The 27438-nt window shown below is 33.9% G+C and overlaps 1 protein-coding gene and 1 pseudogene across 1 annotated transcript; one reads left to right on the plus strand and one right to left on the minus strand.

Moving 5' to 3' along the window:
• Window positions 16227-16637, plus strand: LOC104725115 (ethylene-responsive transcription factor ERF096-like). The gene has a single exon (XM_010443720.1). The coding sequence runs from the start codon at window positions 16227-16229 to the stop codon at window positions 16635-16637; it is 411 nt and encodes a 136-aa protein (XP_010442022.1).
• On the minus strand, window positions 21380-23671 carry LOC104725116 (annotated as a pseudogene).

The raw sequence follows: 27438 nt of genomic DNA on the forward strand, positions 1-27438 counted from the left end.
AAAAATTTTTTTTTTTTTTTTTTTTTTTTTTTTTTTTTTTTTTTTTTTTTTTTTTGTAAATCTGTGAATTTTCATTTAAGAAACTCCATTGCAGTGTTTACAATAGCTTTAAAAACAATAGATAACCTTTGCCACAAAAAAAAATAAAAGACAAAAGGAAATCTGACAGAACAAAGAAGTCTAGGTAGCCTGTCTTCCTCTGTTTCCTCCAATAGTTTTTCAGCCAATCTTGTAGTAGCCATTTGAAAATTTTCCGGTGGCTCTTTGCAAGGATAGCATCCCAAATTTGTCTGTCCAGCTGTTTGAAGAGGATGTGTGATGGTCTTGCCTTGTTGTTGTGTAAGTGCGCATTCCGCTCAGTCCAGATGATGTAGATGGTTGCTTGTACCACCAGTCGCTGAAGGGTTTGGGAGGAGGTCTTATCCGTTGCGTCCAACCAACTTGTAAAAGCATTCCAAGTATGGAAAACAAAAGTCCGGTAGCCCAGTCTCCTAGTTACTTCATGCCACAAGTCCTCACTCAGTTCACAATGCAAGAATAAATGCTCTCGGGTTTCAGGCTGTATACCACAAATACAACAGCTTTCCTCAGTTTGCATTCCCCAGCTTACCAGTCTTGATCTCGTTGGTAGACGGTCTAGATGAGTGATCCACATCACGAAGGTGTGTCTCGGGATTGCACCTTTGTACCACACTTGCTTGGTCCAACACAGTGGAGTTTTCCGTTGTCTAAGCACCTCCCATGTCTTCTTCATATTGAACTGACTCAGGGTCTCGTCTACAACTTTCCACAGATACACATCCGGCTCGGAGCAGAGTGTGGGAATCCTTTGTGTTGTGAGGTAGGTCTGCAGGGTTTCTGCTTGAGTAGATCTTGCAGGTCTGATGAGCCACCCAGAAGTAGAGCAAGCTTGAGATACTGTTGCTGTTAATGGAATCCTTATTTGGGTAGGTCCCAATGGCCCCAAAAAGTTGTTAAGTGGACCAAAAGGAACCCACCAATCAAACCAAAAACTTGTTTTCTTACCGTTTCCCACCTCACAACACATAAAAAAGGCTGCAAGAGGACGTAAATGAAGAAGTGTTTTCCACGTCCACGAGGTTTGCTTCTTCGCATCTACTTGCCAAAAACTGACATCTTTGATTTTATTGTTTCGGATCCAGTCAGCCCAAAGAGAGTCCGTGGTCGTGAGGAGTCACCATATGAGTTTCAAACATAGAATTCTGTTCCATAGAGCAAAGCATCGGAAGCCTAGCCCTCCTTCGTCTTTAGGTAAGCACAATGCTTTCCATGCTACTTTTGCATTTGGTGTTTTTAGTGATATCGCCACTCCACAGGAAACGAGAACACATACTCTATGCTTTTTATGCATCCTTTTGGCAATATGAAAGCCGAATCCCAAAAGTTGATGGTTCCATAGATAACAGAGGCAATCAATTCCCTTCGTCCTGCGTAGGAGAGTGCTCGAGCAGACCAAGTTGTGAATTTAGATGATAGTTTGTCCAGCAGAGGCCTGTAATCGCAAATCCTTAATTTCCTGTGCATCAACGGCAGTCCGAGGTAGCGAATGGGAAGTGAACCTAATCTGAAGCCAAGGGAATCAATACTCAAAGTTTCATCTTGGTTCACTTATGCTACGAAAAGGTCCGTTTTGTCTTTATTCATGTGAAGCCGAGATAAATTGGCGAACTCTTGTAGAAATTTAGTGATGTTATGCAGATATTCCTTCTTGCCATCAAAGAAGATCATTATCTCATTTGCAAATGCAAGATGAGTGACCTAAGGAACCAATGCTGACGGATTATGACCAATAAGGTTGTTGTTGTAGCTACTGTTCAGTAACTGTGTGAAAACCTCAATCGCTATAGTGAAAAGATAAGGAGATATAGAGTCCCCTTGCCTTAATCCCTTTGCTCCCTTGAAGTAGCCACAAGATTCACCATTTACTGATATAGAAAAGCTTGGAGTGGTGATGCATTCCTTAATAAGGTTTACAAAATGTGATGGGAAGTTGAGAGCCTTAAGCACATTGATGATGAAGTCCCAGTGCACTGAGTCGAAGGCCTTTTTAAGATCAACCTTTAACATGCCTCTAGCCATGATGTTCTTACGATTGTAGCCTTGAACTAGTTCCGTTGCAAGCAGCACGTTTTCAACAAGCAATCTTCCTGGAATGAAAGCAGATTGCGAGTTTGCGACGAGATCAGGCAGCATAGCCTTCAAGCGGTTTGCAAGTAGCTTGGACACAACTTTGTAAATGGTGTTGCAGCATGCGATGGGCCTAAACTCGGACATCCTTGATGTATTTGGAGTTTTTGGAATTAGAGTCAGAATGGTTGAGTTCCATTGCTTCAAAATCTGTCAGGAATGATAGAATTCCATAACCGCTTCAATCAAGTCTGAACCAACCGTGTTCCACTGAGCGGTAAAAAACTCTGCACAATATCCATTAGGCCCCGAAGCTTTATTTTTTGGCAGAAAGAATAACGCACCTTTGATTTCGTCAGGGGTGAAAGGGCTAGATAAGACCTGAATAGCCGTCTCAGAGCACCGTTGAGGGACAATAGCAGCTAGTTCTGCAACCGATGGGGAATGAGTTTGATCATTGGTACCAAACAATATCCGGAAATACTCCACTGTGAGCTGTTGTACTCCCTGCTTGGAATCAACGATCCGATCGTTTTCATCAGTGAGGAAAAGAATGAAAACGATCCGTTTGAACAATCTTATCACTTCTTATGTCCCATAACTTACGTAAGGTAATTTAGAAAATTTGGCAAAAATGATTAACAAACTCTTTGTTGTATAAGAAACTAGGCATACCTCTAAGACGCCACATGCACACGGACAATGTGCTTGTGTTAAAAAAATCAGTACACATTATTGATAGAAAAAAAAACTGATTCCCAATTAGCAAGCGGCTTAATCTATAAACACCGCATTCTAATCAGTATATGTTCACAAAACAGTAATACTGTTGAATTTGTATAGTTTTTGTATGATATTTAAATTTTATAGTTGTTAATAAGAAAATAGGCACACATAAAAATTCTGGGTACGAATGCGATAAAATGACCTAGTTCATACTAAAAAGTAACAATTCTGTAAAATGGGATAATTGCGTTCTAATAACATTTTTAAGTAATCAATTGCAAAAGGCTTTTCCGTATGTACTGTTTGTAGTCATCAGACCCACATGTGTTATGGGCCGAAAGTTTAGTTTTTCTTCAAAACCATTAACAACAAAGGTAAGCGTTCCAGAATCTGTATTGAACGTTACGGTTCGAGGGGTAACATACTAACATTAACAATAGAGCTTAACTTACTTATGTTTAATAATTTGGGTCGAAAGGCTTATCACTTTTTAATCAACGCAACATTACATTACACTAAAAGGAAGTTCCAAAAAAAAGAAAAACAACTTCCCTTCCATTGAATGCGATACTCTCATTAAATTTTTCATATTGTTATGCAAAAATTAGGACAAATGCAATAAACCTGAAATCAGAAAATATTTTCAAGTATGGCATTAAAAAGAAGTTGCTTATCCATGATAAAAAAAAAATTATATATAAAGGCATTTGCAAATTCAGTTGTTCTAATTTTCGCATAACCATTGTAGTTTTTCTATTATATATAATGGAAGGACAATACTTAGGGGTGAACCTCTTCATTCACCCCCTTAGTAAATAAGGAAATTAAATATGTATACATTATTATAGAATTAAAAACTTAAACCACTTTTTTATAAACTCAAACCGATATATAATTTCATCCTAATTGTAAAATCTAAACCCTAACCCTCACATTTGTAAACCCAAACCGACATATAATTTCATTCTAATCATAAAATCTAAACCCTAACCTTCTCATTTATAAACCCAAACCGACATATAATTTCGTTATAATTATAAAATCTAAACTCTAACCATCTCATTTGTAAACTCAAACCGACATATAATTTCGTTCTAATTGTAAAATCTAAATCCTAACCACCTCATTTGTAAACCCAAACCGACATATAATTTCATTTTAATTGTAAAATTTAAACCCTAATTCTCACTTATAAACCCAAACCGATATATAATCTCGTTTAATTGTAAAATCTAGCAACACGGAGGTTCTTGCCTTGAACCTGTTCTTGAACAAAGTGATAATCCAAGGCAAGATGCTTCATTCGTGAGTGAAACACTGGATTTGCAGAGAGATAGGTAGCACCAACGTTGTCACAATACAGAATTGGAACGTCGGTAGACTTCAGTCCGAGCTCAGTCATGAATGAAGTAAGCCACTTGACCTCAGAAGCAACAGCAGTGAGAGCACGATACTCTGCTTTCGCCGAAGATCTTGCGACACCAGTTTGTTTCTTAGAAGACCAGGAGATGGGTTGGCGACCCAAATACACAATATAGGCACCCGTGGAGGTGTAGTCATCCTGATTTCCAGCCCAATCAGCATCAGAATAAGCATGTAGGTTGAACAGAGACTTAGCAAAATAGAATATTCCCACATTCGTAGTACCTGCAAGATAACGCAACACACGTTTCACTTCTTCCTAATGAAGTGTTCTTTGTTGATGCATATACTGAGATAAACGGTTTATAGCGAAGGCAATGTCAGGCCGAGTTAATCCAAGATACTGAAGGCTTCCCACGGTTGCACGATAAGTTGCAGGGTCCGAAAGAAGTTCACCAGAGGAGTGGGTGAGAATCTGACCAGAGGACATCAGAGTAGCTACAGGCTTGGCATCAGCCATCTTGGTCTTTTGAAGGAGATCAGTGATATATTTGGTCTGTGTGAGATGAAGACCATCACTTGTACGATAAGCTTCCATGCCAAGAAGGTAAGAAAGCTCACCTAACTCTTTAAGTGAGAACTTATCCGCAAGAAGATCTATGACATGCTTGATGGCTTGAACGGAGGTGCCAGTGATGATGATGTCGTCAACGTAGACTAAAATGTAGATAAAGTAGGTGCCAGAGCGCATGAAAAAGAGAGACTCATCCGCAAGTGATTTCTTAAGCCAATGCTGACAAGAAAATCTTTAAGAGCAGTGTACCATGCACGTGGTACCTGTTTAAGGCCATACACCGCCTTGTTAATACGACACATATGATTGGGACGATCTTTGTCGACGAAGCCCGAAGGTTGAAGCATGTAAACCTCTTCTTCAAGCGGACCTTGAAGAAAGGCATTGTTCACATCCAACTGTTGTAGAGGCCAGTCAGAGGCAACAGCAGTACCTAGAACAAGCCGTATAGTAGCATGCTTGATAACCGGGCTAAACGTCTCATGAAAATCAACTCCTGGACGCTGGTGAAATCCTTTCGCAACAAGGCGAGATTTGTAGTTGTCCACCGAGCCATCAGGTTTCCGTTTGATCCTATAAACCCATTTAGAACCAAAATGTTAGTAGCAAGAGATCGATCAACAAGATCAAACGTTTTGTTTCGGCCACAAAAATCATATTCAGTGCCCATAGATCTCCTCCATGTTTCATCATTTACTGCTTGTGGTAAGATTTCAGGCTCCACCTCTTGAAAAATCGTATGAAGACCATACTTTGTGCTTGGTTTCTTGATGTTGTTCTTGCCCTGCGTTACCATAGGATGAACATTAGTCACCTGAGTTGAGGATGAAGCAGACTCTGTCGGATTGGTTGACACAGCGGCTGTAGAGGAAACGTTATAGTCTGACTCTTGCGTCGTAGAGGATGCACCATGTGCAGGTGAAGGAGTAAGACACGGGAGAGTGGCCAATACAAGTGTTTGAGGAAAGATGGGAACAAGAGAAGCAGAGACAGAGTTGGAGGGAGTAGTGTATGTGTAAATGGACTGTGTTTGAGCTAATAAACAAGAGAAAGAGAAGACCGATTCAACAAAGTGAACATGACGAGAGATGTAGACACGAGAAGTCTCGATATCAAGACAAATGTAGGTGCTCTGAGTATGAGAGTACCCCATGAAGACACACGGTTTCGATCTTGGAGTGAACTTGTTTTGGCCATACGACCTGATCCACGGATAGCAAAGACACCCAAATGTTCTCAGATTGGAGTAATTTGGCGTGTCATGAAACATGAGCTGATAAGGAGTGTTGTCCGCTAAGTTCGGAGTGGTGAGGCGATTGATCAAGTAAACCACCGCTGCAAAAGAGTATGTCCAGTAGGAATGCAGGATCTGAGCATGAGTAAGGAGCAAGAGACCTGTCTCGACAATGTGATGGTGTTTCCTTTCAGCCATGCCATTGTATTCAGGTGTGTGCGGAGGGCTGGTAAGATGCGAGATGCCGTGAGTAGCAAGAAACTGTCTTAAGGCAAGATACTCGCATCCATTGTCAGAGAATAATGAGCCTATTTTGTTGTTGAACTGATTTTCTACAAGAGATTTGAAAATGGGAAAGATTCGGGGAACTTGGGGCTTTGTTTTAAGAGGATAAAGCCATATATAACGAGTATAGTGATCAACAAAGATGACATAATACTTGTAACCATCAACCGACATGACTGGAGATGTCCAGACATCAGAGAAAAGAAGTTCTAACGGACGAGTAGAAGTAAGAGTGGAAGTAGAGAACAGAAGCTTATGACTCTTATTAATGGCACATGAGTTGCAAAATGAGAGAGAAGATACAGGGGAAGAACTTGGTAAAGAAAACTTAGTTTTCATGGTTCGAAGCGTTTGAGTGTTTAGATGTCCTAAGCGAGAATGCCATTCCGAAGGGGATGACTTTATTGGAGAAAAAGCTGAAGCAAAAGGCTTTGAAGAAGAAAGCGGCCACTCATACACTCCCTCATTGGCCTTGCCTTTGAGAAGTGTTGTCCCCGTGTGAAGGTCCTTCATCTGAAAATCATACAGATAGAGTTGGACCATAATGTTATTCGTTTTACATAACTTGTTAACCGAAATGAGGTTCTTCCTCATGTCAGGAACACATAAAACATTCTGCAGTTGAATAGGTGTGAAATGAGAGGGAAAGGAGACTAAACTAGTGTGAGTAATGGGCAGGCCTGCACCATTACCCATCATAACGTTTTCATTGCCACTATATGGTGTTTGTAGAGAGATATTGCTGAGGTCGCTGGCAATGTGATGAGATGCAGCGCTATCGAGAAGCCAAGGAGTGAGGTCAGGCTGGGAACCACTTGTGGTGTGATGAGCCTGAGGACGCCATTGTGGAGCAGGAAGAGGCAGGTGAGGTGCCGAGGAAGGAGCAGACCCGCGGAAAGAGTTGAATTGATGAGCAGGGTAAGAGAACTGTGGTGAGGGCTGGTGATATTGCGGACAACGTTTAGCACCATGGCCCTGAACACCACATATTTGACACCGGCCAAGGTACGGTCACGAGGGACGAAAGCCACCACGAAAGGAGTGAGAACCACCATGATATGACTCACGAGAGAGGTGTGTCGTGTTTGCTGTGTTAGGAACAGAAATGTTGTTGGTTTCTCCTACAGCTTTCAAAGCGTTTTCTCGCACAATGAGTTTTTCATGGAGCTCATCAATAGAAATTGGTGTGTCACGTCCTTCAACCATCTCCACAATAGCTATGTAGTCTTCATTGAGGCCTCTAGTGATGTAGTCAAGAATGTCTTCATGTGGTAAAGGTTCATCAAGAAATGCGATATGATCTGTTTTGTCAATAATACCACGCTAGTCATTCACGGACTTGTTACCTTTGATACTGTCCTTGAGTTGATCTCTGATTTGACGGATGTGACCACGTGAGGACCTCCCATAAGTGTTCGAGAGAATCTCCCAGATGTTGCAAGTGGTTTTGGCGCGAGTAACAATGGACTGGACAGGAAGAGAAAGATATCCAAGCAAGGCACTGAAGAGGAGCTTGTCTTGACGCTTCCAGGCAGAAAAGTTAGGATTAACCTGAGTTGCAGCAGTAGCAGTGGTGACCGTTTCTGATGGTGTGTTGTCTTCATCAACAATAAAGCAGTGAAGCTCATGTGCTTCGAGTAAAGAGAAGATCTGGAGACGCCAAGTTAGAAAGTTGTTGGGCGTGAGTTTAGTGATGTTGCTAATGTTGAGAGAGATCAGCGTTTTGTGAGGTTCAACGACGTTAAAAAATAGGGGCTGATTCAGAGGAGGTAGAGGAGGCTTTAGATGCCATGATGAGAAAGAGAAGAGAGATGAGAGAAAGAAAAAGAAGAACAAGAGATTGCTTTAAGGAGGAGAAAGAAGAAGAAGGAGGCGTTGAAAAAAAGAATTAGGTTTGGATCCATTGCTCTGATACCATGAAGAATGTGATAACTGATGATTCTTATTCACAACAAAGAGCACATATTTATACAAGAGTTTGTTAGGATCGTATTCCAAAGATACTTATCAGTGCTAGAATACAGAGATAAACTCTACCTACATTAATAATAGTTTCGTTCTAATTGTAAAATCTAAACCCTAACCACTTCATTTGTAAACTCAAACCGACATATAATTTCGTTTTAGTGGTAAAATTTAAATCCTAGACACTTTATTTGTAAACCCAAACCGACATATAATTTCGTTTTAATTGTGAAATCTAAACCCTAATCACATTTTTTTTTGGCTACACCCTAATCATATTATTTGTAAACCCAAATCGACACATAATTTCTTTCTAATTGTAAAATCTAAATCAAGCCAATATTTAACTTTCCTTAATTAAAAATATACATAATTTATTTCCTTAATTTGTTTTGCTTTTTAATTTAATTTTGATTTTTTAAAATTTTAATAATGTATAAAAGATTCTGATTAGTTGAAAATGAGGAAGTGTCAAAAAGGTTCACCCCTAGGGTGAACCTAACTACTTTTATTTTCTCATGCAATAGTAAAATTTGTTAGTCTTGAATAGGCTTGGGCATAAAATCCGAATCCGAAAATCCAAACCGTATCCAAACCGAAATAAGCGGATTAAAACCAAACCGAAATTAAAAAATAACCGATCGGTTCTTGTCTATCATTATTTTGGATATAGGATATTATCCGATCCGAACCGATATCCAATAGATATCCGAATATAACCGAACATATAAGAAACATTTTGATAATCCGATAAATATGTCGGATATCTTATATGTATTTGTATGGTTCTATGAGAACCTTGTCATTTGTTTCATTTACATATTTTTTTAAAAAATACTATGTTAGTATGGTTATTTGCGTACAATAAGATTAAAAGTATCCAAATAAAATCTTATCCACTAACATTTCATTAATTTTGGTTATCGACAATCATATCTGAACCGGTCCGAAATCCGAATTACCCGAACTGTGCGAAACCAATCCGAATTTTTTAAATACCCGAATGGATGTTAGAGTCAATATCCAAAAAATCCGAAATCTGAAAAATTTGAACCGAATCCGATATCCAAACGCTTAGGGCTTGCAAAGGGAAGTTGGGAGCACAAAATTCCTATATGAAGAGGATCTATAAGGTGAACAAAAACAATCATTAGGACATTAATGAAAGAGAGAACAGAAATTCACGTTTGACTTTTTTTGTGTGAAAAAGAAGATAAAATATAATGAGAAAGTAAGGCTCTCGAAGTGATGCTAGTCTTAACGATCTTATAATGAGATAAATAATACATTGTAATGCGCTAAAGAAAATTCTTCAAATCGTGTATATCTCTTTACCATTTAATATGCATTAGATCAATAAAAAATTTCTAGTATAGCGGAAGAAATTTCTAAAGTATTTAGGCGGCAACCATGTATGAAATTTTAGTTAAAAAAACGAATAAAAATAAAAATTGAAAGGTTTAGTTAGTTGATTTTAGTTCAAAATTCATCACTAGTTTTCCTATGCGATGGCCCACGTCGGCTATACATTTGCTAGATTCTCGTTTGGTTCGTGAATGTAAGAGTTGCAGTGTATGTTGGTGACCCCAATCTCAAGATAGCACTCACAGTCACACACACACACACTCACCAAAAGAGATTCTGATTCTTGTTCAATCTCATCCACATAATGTTTTTATTATTAGTTTCCTAACAAATGGATGTTCTTTTTTTTTTTTGTGGTTCTTTTGGCTTTATAGATTCATCTCCCCTTATGATGCATGAGAAGCGGCATTCTGTCATTTCACTATATAGCTAGAATAATCAAATAATTTGGTTAAGTACAACTACTCTAGTACTAACGTTAAGTGATGTCAAAATAATAATAACGTCAGTTTACATCCAATTCAATTTATTTTTATTAAGAGGGGTATTTAACTTAGATTTTAAAGGATTGAGTAGGATTTTAACATTTTAGGACTTTGGAAAATTTAGGTGAGGTTTTAGGAGATTTGGTTGTGTTTTAGCGTTTTTATATTTTTTTAAAAGAAAATGAAATGAATTCTATGAGATTTGATTGTTAAAGTTTGGGTGATTTTAACATATTGTCACAAACCCTGCAATGCTTGCTGTATTTGAACACCTGCAAAAGGAATATAATAATTAGTCCATAGAAATATGTAAAGCTATTTTGATATTTAATCGTGAAGCAAAAAAAATGCAAAGCTAATCACAAAATAAAATAAGACAAGCATGTGTCTAGATGTATTCCCCGCACCTCAACTTCACACGGACTGCAATGAACATCCCCTCCTCGCTCATCTGCTCAGAAAATTCATCCTCACTCATTTTTTAGTTAATTTTTTATTTGAGAAATTGATAAGATACAAAATACTAATTCCAGAAATTGACAACTAAGAGGGAAAAGAGAGAGAGCTTGCCGAACAGAGATGGTGGTGGTCTGATTCACAGGAAAAGACAAAAGCTTCAGGTTTACCAGTGGAGAAGGTGAGGTGGCCGGTGATCGTCGGTAATTTTTGGTTTAGAGCTGTCGTATAATTTTTTTCTTTTTTTTTATGAAATCTTTTAAAATTCTACCTTAAAATGTATGATTTTGAGATGGTATTTTTTTAACTAGAAAACAAAAAAATAAGTCTTGTAGAATCATTCAAAATATCACTTTTAAAAAGTTGTGATATTTTGAATAACAGTATATTTTCAGTAAGTTTTATAAATAACTGATTGAATAACATAGGATTTTAAAAGATTTTTGAAAATCATCAATTGAATAACAAATTATTTTAAAAATACTCTAGAATTTTTTAAAATATCAGTTGAATACCTCCTCTAAATGTTTCTTAAAAACTTTTCTTGTCTATTTTTGTAATTTTTTTATGTAAACAAAAATAAAAAGGTAAATTTTACAAAAGCCATCTTCGATCTCTTTCTTTTACCTTTTCAATAACTAAAAAATAACTCCTTTATTATTATTGTTTTTTAGAGGTAGACGGACCCTTTTATAATTTAGAATTTTAGACAATGGACGGGACCTCGAGCCGTCGCTAAGCCATCATTCTTTGCCTTCACTGATGTTTATAATCAAAATATTAAAATACTTATTTATTATTATTTTTTTTTTTGAATAATGATATAAATTTTTCTTTCTTGTCAATCTTAAGAACTGTATATTCTGTATTATGTGATATGATGGTAACAAATTAAATTAGATTTATGAATTGGAAAATAAATATTAGTTTCAGTAGAAATTCCTAAACATTTATATTTGAATTTAAAATTTATATTGGTGTAATATTTTCTTTGATTTAATTCATACATAACTACTGCATTGGTGTTTATTACTGGAAGTAGTCTTCATACCAATTTTGACATATATAATATGTTAATTAGTATATGTAAACGGAAATCAAAATCATTTGTTCATTAGTATATGTGCGTATCCATTTTACAACTTAGTAATCAAAATCATAATAGTTGGATTACCTTGCTATTAATTTGCTTTTAATAAGAATAAAGTTTTTTTTAACAGATGTAATTTCTGTTCAGTTTCTAATATAAAATCAGATGACAAAAAAAAAACAAATAAGAATAAAGTTTTGAAGTAATTTTTTTTTGGTTTAAAGTATCAATGTAAAAATCTCTATAGGGTTTATCATTTTTATAAGTATATTTGTGTAGGAAAAAAGGCAAAAATCAACTTAAACTATTTGTGTACTAACACCATATTAAGAACCATTAAGCTGCTTTTCACCGTGAAGCAAAGAAAGGCTAATATGGTGAATTTCGGGCCAAACAATATGAGCAAATTTACATGTACAATGACTTAAGAATTCGATACGGTGACTAAAAGAGAAAAAAGCCTCCTTTTTTTTTCTTTTTGATAATATAAGACTTGTTTTAACTAAAATCTATACTAAGCCAAACAGTGACAGCAAAGTTTTATTTAAAAGTTAAAACCCAAACAATCATAAACCAACTAAAATAAGGGAACTTAATTTGATATATTTTTCGAAACCGAGCCTGATACGAGAGAAAATACAACAATATGAAATCAAATCAATCCATGGATTAAAAAGCATAGGAACTTACCTTTTTATAAATTCTGGCTGTTAATCTTGATTTCGGAGCAAAAAATATTTTATAATCATTATATATTTGTAAAATGTAACTTATAATCACAGTTGGGACAGACACCGTCTCTTCACCATCAGTTATACCTATCAAACAACTGTTTACCATATATGGCAAGAGCGCAACAAGCGGTGTAAGGTGAAAACTTCATCCCTTTCTCTCGACTTGTTAAGCTCATCGACAAAAACATCCGCAACATATTCACCTCAATCCTTAATTAAAGAGACTACTCTTACGACGATGGGCTTTCCTTATGGTTTACCACTAGACCTACTTAGCCTAAGGAGTTGTAGTAATTTATGCTCTCTTATTCGGTAATTTACTCAGAAACACTCAACTTAACGCAGCGGTCACTGTAAAAATAGGTTTTTGGGTTTCAATTAATTTTACATTCAATTAAAAGAAAAAAAAATAGTTTTCAGTAGTGAATATCATTTTACCAATTTCTTTTGGAACTTACCTTTTATAAATTTTGGCTATTAATCTTGATTTATGAGCGAATCTTGTTTTTTTATAATCTATATTAACATTTTTAAAGTACATTTTGTATTATGCCCTTAAAATTTTACTTATTTAATTTTTTTTTTACAATATTAACCCCTAAACAATTTCAAAAAATAACATTGCACAGAACTTCAATTACTAAAACTTCTTAAATCGACCAAAATTTGTAACGTTTATTGCAATAAAATCTAGACAACATCTATAAATTTCGCTTTTTCCAAAAACTACTCTACCCATTAAAGTTTTATTCCCATAAAATATCCAAAACCATCTTTATAGATGATATAATCTTTCAATTTAAATGATACAACTGATTTTCCATAACAAAAGTTTACAATCCCCATAATTATTTTAACATTAATAAAGTTTCTAAAAACGAGAACCCAATTTTCGAATGATTAGAAAACCAATATTTCCAAATATTTAATATTTTTGAAGTACATTTTGGGCGTATGTGCAGATTAAGTATTTTAGGAAACCAATTATTTAACAAACAAATATTTTTGAAGTACATGCGGATTAAGTACTTCAAAAATATTTAACAAACAAATTTAAATGATACAACTTAATTCAAATTAATCTCTCAAATTATATATACATTTATAAGTATGATTTGGGTTATACATTTTTATTTGTACTTATTTAAAAACTTATTTACAAAGTTAATCCCTAAAAAATTTTCAAAAAAAAACATTACTTCCGATTTTTGTTTTCTGAATATTTTACATATCATTCCAACCAAAAATACAGCATAATCGATATGGAAACAAAAATTATGATATATTTAACCACACATTTTATTGTGTATTGAAGATATTCTAGAATCCTTCACAAACAAAGAAAACAACAATTTGATTCCTATTTTGTTTTCTAAAACCTGTGAGCATTGATTCTTAACGTAAGAATTCACATTTGTTTTACTATTATAATTAATATATATAAACTTAACGAAATTTTAAAATATTACGAATATGTGAAATTACAAAAAATTAAAATACTATATAATATGGTTATATAGTAGATGGTTTATAAAAAGGACATGTTAGAATTAATAAATTATCATTAAATTTGTGCTAACACGGGTTAAATCTTCATTTTATTATTTGTCAACACTATTAATATTAGGATATTTGACATAGAAAAATTAAGTTGATTTAACTAATATTGTGTAAAATAATTAAATCATTAGGAAAAATGTGACTTAATCATAGCGTATAGATGACTTACTATGTATTTAAATCTTTTACTTTTTTTTTTATAATAATTAAAAATTATTATAGAATCTCAAACACTAAACAAAACAAACTAAATATAACAAACAAATGGTCATGAAGTTTATTACGGGTTAAAAAATTAATATAAACATTTAGTCGCCCAAACGGTCGGAAAATTTAGTTATTCCTCTATTTGGAAAATATACAATATTTAACAAACAAATACAATATAAAATATAAATAATAATAAAAAATTATATGTACGCGATGTACCACGGGTTAAAAAAAGAAACATGTAAACAAATGAACACGATAGTTAAGTGATTTTAACTAAAAAATATGTTTCCCTTCTATTTTATATGTGTTTCCTTTTGAATATAATAAGTTTGGTTTTTACTTTCATTCAATTTTATTACATTCCACCCTCTCTTTGTATAATTGGGCACACTTTACAAACAATATACTTATTTTTATCTTAAAATAATCTACATATTAACCAAATTTATATTTAATATTCAATATACATATTTACCCGCATATACACCCATAAAAGTAACATAAATCTATTGACAACAAAAAATAATTAAAGTAACTGAATTCTATATAATAGAGGGTAGAGTGTGTAACCTGAATTCATAAAACTGTCATAAAATAAAATTTTACAACATACAACATCAATTAAAATAAATTTAGTGATAAATAAAATATAGGCGTGTGGTGTACCACGGATTAAAATCTAGTCATCGTATATTTGTAATTTTGTATTGTAATGAAAAGGAAAGGAACACATAGATTTGTTTTTCTCTGCAATATCGACCAAACAAAAGGAAAGAAACATGTTGCATGAGTACGGGACAAGACATCCTCCTCCACGACTCGGACACCGTAGCAGCCAATAAAATGCAAAAATTTATTTCATTTTCGGAAAGTATGAGACAATGAGTCCATTTGTTTCTTTCTTTTATTAGGTGCATACATGTTAGTGTTTGTTTACTTTTAAAGTTTAATTATGTGTTTTACTTGTTATGCACAACCAGAGTTTATAAAGTTCGATTTGGGGATTGGGGAACACGTTTATAGGAAAATATTATTCTGGTCCAAGGGAAAAAACATGAAAATCCATAATTTTGGTTGGTCAACACACGTGCGTACAATCAAGTCAAATATGTATTTTCGCCAACATTGCATTGCCTGTGGCTGTGAGCCCACCACCTGTGTAGTTTTCTCTTTTCACCTGAAACATAAATTTTAGCCTGTAAGAAATTTTCATTTTAGTGAGAAAAAATAAATAAATAAAAATTGTAAACTTTTATTCTCCGGTTTGGGCAACCAATCTTGAAGTTATTTTCTAGATTAATGTTTGGTTGAAAAAAAAAATCATGATTTAGAAATTTAATAAAGATATTTCTTTTTCATATGTATAAGTTGAGGATAGATTATAATTTTTTCCCCTAGAAACGTTCTTAAATAAACAACAAAATAAACGTTTTAACAAAACACATCAATATTTTTGAACAAAACACATCAGTTCCATTTGGGTTTATACAATTCTTTTTCATTCATTTACCAAATAAAGAACGAGAGGTACTGGTTCTAGAACTCTTGCTTCTGACATTCCCGTGATTCCAACCCGAGCTTATGTTATTCTCTTAATTAAACTTGTCTGGTTCGAATACAATAATTATATATATATAATTTGTAAAATAATTACAAACAAAGTAAACCAAATTTGGTTTTTCTGTAAACATCTTAGATATACATATTTAAATAGATTTATAAAAAACTTTTAGAATACTATTTCAAAATGATGAATTTTCAACTGCGTAAGAAAATAGTTAATCTCAACGGAGTTATATATTCTTTCAGTATGTATATGTCGAGGGCCGAATATTAGGAATTAGGACCCACATATTTTTCTTCCCCCGGCCTATTAATTTACAGATTCAAATCCCGTCAAACACATGCAACAGAAAAACATAAACACGTCTACGAGAGAACCCAAACCGCAAGAACAATCTTTTTCTTTCTTTTGTTGTTTTTTTCTTTCTCGAGTTAAAATAGTACAATCTTTGTATCCTTATAACATATGGATCAAGGAGGTCGTGGTGGCGGAGGAGCTGAGCATGGAAAGTTTCGGGGAGTTCGGAGACGGCCTTGGGGAAAATACGCGGCTGAGATACGAGATTCAAGAAAGCACGGTGAACGTATATGGCTTGGTACATTCGATACTGCAGAGGAAGCGGCTAGAGCATATGACCAAGCGGCCTACTCAATGAGAGGCCAAACCGCGATTCTGAACTTCCCTCATGAGTATAACATGGGAAGTGGCGGCTCTTCTCTCTCTGCCATGGCTGGATCTTCCTCTTCCTCCGCCTCGGGCGCTTCTTCTTCTTCTTCTTCTTCTAGGCAAGTTTTTGAATTTGAGTATTTGGACGATAGTGTTTTGGAGGAGCTCCTTGAGCAGGGAGAGAATACTAACAAGGCAAAGAAGAAGTGAGTGAGATATAATTCATTATCATTTCTTATGAAAGTAACAAATTAAGATTACAAATAGTTAGTGCAATGATCTTATTATAATCATGATTCGAGCAACAATCTATTTGGAATGAACATCCATCGGTTGATGGTCGTAATTATTTATTGAGAATATATATATGAAAGTAATGAGATTATAGTCATTATATAAGAGCATCCTCTTATATGCACCTTATATGATCTGATACGTTTCAGATCGTGATGATCAATAAGAAAATAGAATTTACTTACATGTATTTTTTTCTAGTTTTATTGGTGACACAAAATAGTAAAAGTTTTTAATAAGTAAAGAAAGCGGTAAAGTAATACCTATATATTTTTATATATTAAAAAAAAATAGCGAAAAAAATAATTATTGTTTCAGTTGTGATATGTGAATTACTATTCTTAAGATTAGAAATTAATATAAATCGGTACATTTCTTACTTGTCGCGAGAATATGACCTATAAGTTTTTATTATTTAAAATTATTACCTATTTTTAATTATTAAATAATTTTAAAATAGTTTGAAATTAGGTAAAATAATTACTTATGAGTACGAAACATTTTTTTCTTTATTTAAAACAATGTTGGTTTTCAAAAAAATTATGAATTATTTGGTACTAATTATGTTTTGTTATTTTTTTAAAAATATGTTTTAATTTTATTTAATATAGAGATTTGATATGATCATATGATATACATATTATTTTTGTTATTTTTGATATGATCATCTACCAACGAAAGTTACATAACTACGACATTTAGAGATTCGAAAGGATACAAGGATGGTTGAAACGATCCGATCTGTTTTTTTAATAAGAAATAATAATAAAAATAAATAATAAATAAATAACTCAAAATATTTATTTAAATATCTAGAAACCCAAAACACAAAATAAGCAGTGAAAAATACCAATAATAATAAACCAACAATTACTAGAATCATAGACCAAAATGCTAGCAACTTAAACCATGGTTCTAACATCAACACAACCTAGCAGAAAACAAAACATAACAACTAAGTTCCTTGAACATCCTCCTCTTCATTGCCATGATCTCACGGTCACATTTTGCCTGTACCTGCACCAAAAACACAATAAGATGCGTGAGTATTACCAGAAATACCCAGTGAGACGATCCTCCCATCTACGAGCTATACACATAAGCAAATCAAGAGTACAACTACAAATAAAATATAACAAACCAACCATTAAACAAAACAACCAATAACACTTTCACCACCCCTACACATCATCACACAAAACAAGTCATACAACCCAGTCGCTTAGATAAGCTCATGGTCACGCACTCACCTTAACAAGTGATTCACGAAAATAAATACAATCAAAAGAGAAGCCCTCCAATATCCAAAAACAACCAAACTCGCTCCTACAACCAATCACAACAACAAACAAACATTGAAAATAAACTGGGAGAAAAGTCAGAAAAGAACAACCTCACAAGTGAAACCACGAAATCAAAACGGCCCATTAACTTTCCAATTCCTCCAGTGGAAAGCAAGGTCTAGACGTCCAGAAGTGTCCCAAAAAATATCAGAAAGATCAGATTTTATATGAAACCGCAATCGATCCTGAAACACCTGTTGGTTTCAATCCACGAAACTGCCGATATCTCCTGGAATATTAACTCAAATTCACTTCTGTAAAAAGAAGAGTGTACGAAAATCTCTTAGCTACAACCCTACCAAAAATCAATACCTTTCGAAATGATTTGAGTAATCGGATCCTCCTTCTCCCAAATCCTGACAGTTCTGTTTCTCTAGTTCCTCTAAAGAAAAAGTTTGATCTCCTTCTCTTCCTCCTTTACACCAAATAACCAAGAGTTCTCTCCCTTTGTCCCCCTCTCTCTCATAACAATGTCGACAATAGCATAAACATAAAGAAGAGGCGTGACTTTATGATAGAGATTAGGAGTTTTTGGTTTAATTAGATTAAACTAGGATTTAATTAAACCAAAATCAATTAAAACTCACTCATTTGGTTTATTTAACATATCCCAACTCTATTCCTGGAACATGGATGTTACAGTAGTATGCATATAGTATTAACAAAACAAAATAATGTTACTCCAAGAGACAAATGTCACTTTTGAAGACGATAATAAGTCGATATGAATTGATAAATGTCGAGATGATGAATTGTATTCGTAATGATTTTTTTTACGACGGAAGTAATATGATCTTCATATAGCAACAATTAAGGTGTAGACAGATTAGCTAAACAACCTCTTCCTTTCAATTGAAATTTTAAGTTCTATTTCTTTGTTTATGTTCCTTCATGTATTGTTTATTATGCTCCATAAAGAATAATATGGATAATTTAATAGAAAATAGATGAGAAAAAAAACAAATGGTCAGATTAAATCTTAAAAAGGTATATGGGTTATTACTTAGAATGCAAATATCATAAATAAAATTTAACAGTTATTTCTTGCATTCGTATATTAACATCATACAACTTTTAAAACTATTTCTTTTTTTAATTATAATTTTATTTCCATAAAATGTTTTTATTAATATTATCTATATATCAATTTTTGGAGATATTTATGAAATAAATCCTGAAGTTCATACATATTTACAAGCATGCCATTGACATTAATTATTAATTTGTTTTTATTTAATTAATTAATATTAAGTTTCTATTTTTGAAAACAAGATTTCTCATCCTAAATAAATTTCCAAAACAATTGGAACCACTCTCTTTGACATTAAGTATTAAGTTTCCAATTTTACAAAACAATATTTTCTCCATACACAAATTTCCTAAACAATCGGCCTAATCAATAAACGAATTGATTTTCGATCTTGGAGGAGGATCCGTGGCCGAGATTTTTGATCTCAATGCATTGATGTCAACGTATTTAAAACTAATTTTTACTTTCATTGCTTTCATGGGTTTCATATGATGAGTTTTTGCGGATTAAAAATCTTTGAACATGTTGTGTGACCTGCTTAGCATGGCGGGTTCGAACTATAGAACCAACACTAAAACTATTAGTTTATCTCATATAAACTATAGATTTGTAATCATAGTTTTGAAAATTAACTTATAAATTATTTAGTATATGAACTACAAAATATTATACATACTATAACACGTTCTTAATATTCAAAAAAAAAATTCTAAACAAAATTCTAAATTAATTAGACAAAAGTTAATTAATTGAGAATTTGAAAACTAAATAAATTAAAATTTATTATTTAAAATACAATAATTTATAATTTAGTTCCGCGGTGTACCGTGGGTGAAATCCTAGTTGTATCATAAAATTGTTTCAAAAATTATGATATCCCTTCTTAGCTAGTTAATAGTAGTTAAAAGATTGCTACCTACATGAACAATGGGAGAATGCATAGCCACACATGCTAAGTTGAGTGTACAATAGCTACATTCATAGTTTTTGTACCATTGTTCATATTTTTTCCTAATGGTAGTTAAAAGATTGCTAGCTACATGAACAATGGTATAAAAACTATGAATGTAGTTATCAAATTAATGTGTTGTACATGCTTAATACATATTGTGGCATTGTTACCAAACTACCGTACTCTTATAATTAAAAAAAAACTCAATTACACCAAACTATTCTTATTGTCAAATATATGTCAATAATGGGAACATCGAATAATGACTAAAATGATTGTAAGCCTTTATTCATACAAATACAATCCAAATAACTAATAAGCTATGGAGAGGAGAGCTAGTATCCTTCCATTGGTCATAGCCAGAGTGAACCTGGCTGAGAAGGTGCGAACAGCTCTCAATCCTCTTATTCCGCAAGAAGGTCAAAAGGTGGCGGCTATGACAAAAATATGAGCCGCAAGAGTGCAGTTTGATGTGGACTTGATGTTTGCGGAGGTAAGATTGGATTATGTATATGCCTTTCCAAGGTTGTTCCCCAGAAGATTGATGAATGCGCACAGACGGGAAAGCCAACAACATTTCTGACAGTAGGGTTGGGCAAAATATCTGAATCCGAAAATCTAATTTGAATCCGATTTAAAATACTCGATCCAAACCCAAACCCAAACTTAAAAATATTTGATTGGATGTTTTTACTAAATGAATTGGGTATCCAAACCCGATCAAGTATATCCAAACACCTGAGTAGATATCCAAAACTATTTAAAGTTATATATCTCTAATAATAGATTGAATCAATTTACAAGTTTTGTAAGTAATTTTATATTCACTATTACAAGATAATTAGTTTTCATTTTTGTATGTTAGTTTGGATAAATTATATGATTCTAACTTTAAATTTGACGTCATTTAATGTTTTAGAAATAGAACTATCGGTTATTGCAAGATAATTTTATATTCACTATTGCACCGATATTTCTCATATTTTCAGGCGTTACATGGTGAACTTGATAAACTATTTGTTCTATCCATTGTAGAAGCCGTTCATTGAATAATTTATTTGAATGTTACATTAGCAAATCTGACCAAATACAAATTTTTTTTCTCTGTCTCACAAAAGAAAAAGTCATTAAAGTTTTATTTTTGTTTTACAAAAGGTGCTATAATACATTTTCAATGCTACTGTTTATTGAAATTAAATCACTTATTAAATATATACATGTAGAGTTTAGTTTTTTTTATTAATTTGTGTGTAATGTGTCAAATACTCTTTATGGAACGGAAGCTTGAATCCAATCCAGTTAAACTACCTATGTGTGTTTTGTTTAGCTTTCGAGGCTTGAATCCAATCCCGTACATCATATCATCGTGTTTTACGTTCAACATTCAAGATCTTTCCAAGGCTTTTGCTCTTTTCTTACTTCGTTTACTAAAGAGCGATGCCTCACAGGATTTCGTATAGTTAAAACAAAAAGTCAAAACAAGATTCATTCATACCCTATTGCTAGGGTTTACGCAATAAAGCTTATCTGCTTATGTATGAGTTTCTCAGTCATAAACAGTCAGCTTCTTATACTCCTCACCTTTGATAGCTAACCACATGACATCTTCAGGATTCACGATCCCACCTTCTTCAAGAAACAGAGTTAGTAGATTCTTCGAAAACCCGCTAACCATAGCTACTCCTTTCTGGTTAGCCACCACGGGTGTAGCCGACGAGTCTCTCAAGTTCCAGAATACCATTTCTGGAACATTCTGAAAACCGTTCTCCTTATACTTCCTCTGAACCACCTCATAATCTGTCTCCCATTTCTCCTTGGACTGTTGCTTCGATATCTTCAACCGTTCCTCCACACTCAACGAGTAATTCACCTCCGAATACCTGTCTGACACTGCATCATCGAACTCCATGTCACTGAACACAAACAACCGCTTGACCATCTGGTCATTGGTTAGTTTATTGTCGACTACAACCTCCAGAATCCGATCAAACACCTTCTGGAAATCCGTGTTCATTCCCCAATCCATTTGTCTAACAAACTCAGTCTTTTCCATCAGACTCGCACCCGTGACAGTATGAAGCTGCGGGTTTTCGCTAAAGGTAATAACTTTCCCTTTCCATGGCTCTTCATTAAGTTCTGAAACCAGTAGCCCAAGCGCCACACAAACCTCCATAGGTGTACCTGACATGCTCCCCGAGACATCACAAACCGCCAGTGAACTCTTCATGTTCCCTTTCTTGGCAAGATCATCCACCATTCTCGCCCACTGAAGCTCTGCAACTTCCGAGCCAACATCACTCTCATCATTACACTCCAGCTGGTTTATTATCTCGTGAGGAAGCAACGCACCAGCAGCAATCTTCTTATTCCCGGATTTCACATCCTCCAAAAACTTACTAAACCTCTCACTATCATGTTCCGCAAAGAGCTTCTTGTAATTCTTCATAGCCACAGAAGCAACTCGATTGTACTTCAACAAATTCCATTCCTTTGCACTCATAGACAACTCAGGCAATTCAAGCGCTTTATGCAACGGCACCAGAACCTCTTTCCTCAACCGATCCTAATCCTATAAGCATAATGCGCTTCTTCGATTCCTTCATACTCATCTCTAGAAAACAACCTTCTAGCAATTGCCTCACATATCAAAGTAGTCTTATCATACGAAGAATCAACCGAAGGACACCATTTTGAAGCTAAACTAATCTTATTAAGCTCATTCGAACTCAAACACTTCAAATCCGATTTCAACAAACCAGCAAACAAATCAGCAATTCTATCAAAGAGTAATTTGTAATTAGCATCAGAGTTATACCTCTCTAAAGCTTTCTTCGCCTTTTCGAACTCTCTCTGTTTCCGTAAAGCCCTAGCCTTTATCTTATCAACAGGACCACTAATCTCCTCCGCGTTCTCCAGAATCCGATCTTCCATTTCACCGGAAAGCTCAGACCTTTTCTCACTCTTCCCTTTTGAACTTCCTCTGAATCTTCTTCCTCCAAACCCGACTCTTCCCTCTCTCAATCTGCTGACCTTCCAAGATCCGAAACAGAATCTCAGGCAAGTCTTTGAAATACCCAAAATCAACAAGAGCAGGGAGATTCAAAGCTAGGGTCTTTGGGTGATTCTTGTAAAGCCAAAATGCAGCTGTGTAAAACCCTTCTCTATCTGATTTCCCAGTTCCTCTAACTCCTCTGAGATTGCAGACGAGCTTCAACGTAGTCAAAGGATCATGAGACCAAGAAATCGCAAGCCTTTGGATCAGATCATCGGGACGCGTGTCGGGGACGATGTGGAAGAAGAAATCGAGACATGGGTTGCCGGAAGAGAGAAACGTCGGCGAGAAGTTCTCGGTTAGACCCATTGGTGGTGGTTCTTGGAGGTTTAGTGTGGCGGTTTGGGAGATCAAAGTTTGGTCATCGGAAACAGAGGTTTCTGGTGAAGTGGTGGTGACTGGTTTGACGAGCGGGGTGTTTCCGGCGACGGAAGGTGGACCCAAAAGGGTCGGAGTCGAAGAAGCCATTGAATCTGTTGTAACTTGTTGAGGGTGATGATTGATCTCGGACTCTTTTCTCAAGTCCTTGTCGAATTGTTTTTGACTTTTTGACTATTAAGGATTTGTCTTCAAAGCATGGAAGAAACGTGGCATCTTCTAATTAATGTGCCCATGTGATTTCTCCAATTCTGTGTGATCATCGAGTGTTATTTAATAATCTATATTAACATTTTGATGGCAGTTTTGGCAAAGAAAGTTAAAGTAAAAATATTTACATCTCATACCATTGATATTTAATTTTAGTTAAGAAAATTTAAATTTAATTAATGAAACTGATTTACCGTAATTAATGAAACTGATTTACCGATTAGAATATATTTAAATCGGAAGTAATTAAAATCTGATAAATATGGTAACTAATTATTTTATATATAATGATAACAAAAACCACATTTATAGGAATATTTTCTAGATTTTTTTAATAAAAGGATATATTAATCGCTTACAAAAATCTTTTTATTAATCGTGATTTGCAATCTCGAATAAAGATCTAATAATGAGAATATTCCATATCCTAATGTTTTTACGTTAATTAGTTTTGTAAAGATTTTATTCAGCCATAAATTTAGGAATATCCACACTCATTTCATCTCGACATCTCCCATATATATAATGTTTGCAAACATTAAACCGGAAATATATATGCTGATGAAGCAGGGCGAAGTGGGTATGTTGGTGGATACCGTGGTGGTGGTGGTCATGGAGGAGGCGCTGTGGTGGATTTTTCACTGGTGAATCAGCTGATTTTGAATGACCACAAAAGACTTACGAGTGTCGTAGTGGGACATATCGCGGATAAGCTTTATTTTTGTTTTGTTCACTATTTTAGTTGGGTTGTTCTAATGTTTTGTGATTTTTTTTTGTTATTTGAAGATGTTAGTAAGTGATAAACAACGTGAGGGAGTGGTCATGGAAATCGGGGTACTATTGAAGATGAGATTCTTCTGTAAGCATCCTGCCTTAAGTCTAACTTTCACTCTCTATGTCGTGAACTCTATCTACACTGTTTTACGAATTATTTTTTGTCTTCAATTTAGCCGTCTTTCAAATAACTCATTCGTGACATATGAGGAGTACAATGAAAGGAAGACACTGTAAAAAAGACAGTGCAGAGAAGAATGATAAGAATAAGAGATTACGGGAGCAATGTGTAATATACTTAAATTAACTATATATATTGTTGAAAATCTCATAAACACAAAAGAGCCTAATTTTTTCATATGTTTGACAAAAACAAAAAGAAAAATCATATATATTTGTTGCAACATTTCATAATTTAAATTTATATGAATCTATGTGAGTAACTTTAGTGAAATAGATTTGAATTGAAATTATACCTTTTAATTATATGTTGTACGTTTCAAATTATGTATATGATTTTTACAATTATTAAGATTCTGAAAAAAAAAATATTGAACATATATGTAATATCAGTACTTAGTTACATATATACTCAGTACTTAGCTACGTATATACTACGCGGCAATCATTCATAGGACTTTCATAAACACAACAATTTTCAATTATTAGATTAATCATTCCAAACAATTGATAACATGTTTATGCAAACTTTTACAACTACAACCACAATAGTACTTTGTTTAAACAAATCTATCATAGAATACTAATATTTCTCTGAAAATTTAAAATATAAATATTATCCCGCGGTGTACCGCGGGTTAAATCCTAGTTAATACTTAATAGTAATGGATTTAAAGTTCCAAGAGTATGTTTGTAAAAATGTCCAAAATGTTGTTTATAATTACAGATATTGCCACTCAATTATGTCAAAAGGAAAATAGTTATTAAAATAAAAAGGGCAATTTGGAGATAAACAAAATCAAAACCAATTATCCAACTCACTACCCATTAGATCCCCGCGTTTATCCGTTTGTCCAGTGGAGTTCCGAGATTCAATTTTTGCCAAAACTTCGATTCGTTATTGGGCTGAAAGAGGTCACATACTCTTTAGGTTTATTTGTTAACTAAACTTCGTTTTGAACTAAGATTACACACCTGATCCAATGTTTTCAAATAACAAAAACGTTAATGAAAGAAAAAAAAAACATATCTTCTAAATTTTAGTCGGTAACATCTTCAGCTTACCAAATATGCTTTCAAATTTCAATAATTCGTTTTCTAAATTATCGCAACATAATCTCCCAAAATCTTTGATTAGAATATTGTCCCATATCTGTTTGGTTTGTGATTCTTTGGACATACATATAGTGTGTGGCAACCTTCCTCTCTTGAACTAGCTTTTGGTAGTTAGTTAGTCTCGTTACTAATATGATATCAGAGCCTAGGCTCAATTCTCGATTGTGGACCATCCCGTAAATATCCAGTCCCACAAACTTCATGCTACAGATGTCCAACCCTAAACGTGAGGGGGATGCATTAGAATATTGTCCCACATCGATTGGGTTTGTGATACTTCGGCAATATATATAGTGTGTGGCAACCCTTCTCTCTTGAGCTAGCTTTTGGGAGTGAGTTAGGCCAATTACTAACATCTTTTATTGTTAGTATCATATATTCTAAATTTACCTTAATTCAATCATCATTTATTTATAATTGAGCGAAAAATCATCTTCTCTTGATCGTATCCAAGATTTTATGCTTGCATGCAAAGTCTAAATATTCCTCCAGTTTAACCTAATCACTAATCTACTTATTACCTATAAATATAGGGATCAAACGCAAGCGCAAAATCATCCTACACTTACCATCTATTTTTTTTTTGTTGAAATAATAACTTAAAATTAAAAATTAAAAATAAATAATGTTATAATTTTGAATTTCACGAAATATATAATCTCCTTATAATTATTTTCTAAAATACTGTTCAATTTTTGTGATTTCTTATAATTACATTTTTATATTATTAATATTGTTTTAAACAATTTTATGTTTTTATCATCATCTGAAATCCCTCCTATTAAATATTAATTTTTACAAATGTCAAAATCTCAGATTAATAACTTGACACGTGTCAAAATCCTATTAATGTCTAACTTTCAAAATCTAACTTTATATAATAAAATAGTTTATAAGTGATGTAGCATTAATTTTAGTTTGACTGAATATATATATATATATATATATATATATTATGAATATTTCATTTCATTACCATTTTATTTTTTAAATTCAAAAAATATAATTTTTAAAATTATTAATATTTTTTTCTTTTCCCCCAAAATTAAAGAAAAGTTACCAAGATCTTATCACCCTTCAAACCATATTACTGTATATTAAAAAAAAAACAATCTATTTTAGTTGTAAAAAACTAGGGCTGGGCACGGGACGTGTACCCTACCAAAAACGACATGCCTAAGCTTCAAATTTATGATTGAAATACATAAAATACTTAAAATTTTTGGAGTTTTGTTTTTCTTGTATTTATTAAAATATTAAATATTAAGGTGCATCAAATTTCGAAGTTACTTGTTCTCCAAGCTGAATAATTTTTAGTTTATTGTCCTAGGGTTTCTCTTCTACCTATAAATACTTTTACCATTTAAATGACACAAATCCCTTGAGAAACCCTTGTCAAAGCGTCCGAAACAATAACCAATTCTCTCTCTCTTTCAATGACTTCTTCCACTGCGACCCTTCTTGGCCCACCTTCCGTCGCCACCGTTGAGACACCAACCCACAAACCAGCTACCATCAGTTCACCAAAAAACCCTGTTTCCGATGACCACAACTTGACCGCTACGCTAAACCTCGAAGAACCACCAAAGGGTTTAACAGAAAACTTCTCGCCCACGTTTCTCTCCTCCGGGAACCCATGTCTCGATTTTTTCTTCCACGTAGTTCCCAACACTTCTCCAGAA

The sequence above is a fragment of the Camelina sativa genome, chromosome 11 (assembly GCF_000633955.1).
Source record: "Camelina sativa cultivar DH55 chromosome 11, Cs, whole genome shotgun sequence".
Lineage (NCBI taxonomy): Eukaryota > Viridiplantae > Streptophyta > Magnoliopsida > Brassicales > Brassicaceae > Camelina > Camelina sativa.

Bases quoted from the DNA above. Each gene is read 5' to 3' on its own strand.
- LOC104725115 (XM_010443720.1), top strand. From the start codon at position 16,227: ATGGATCAAGGAGGTCGTGGTGGCGGAGGAGCTGAGCATGGAAAGTTT.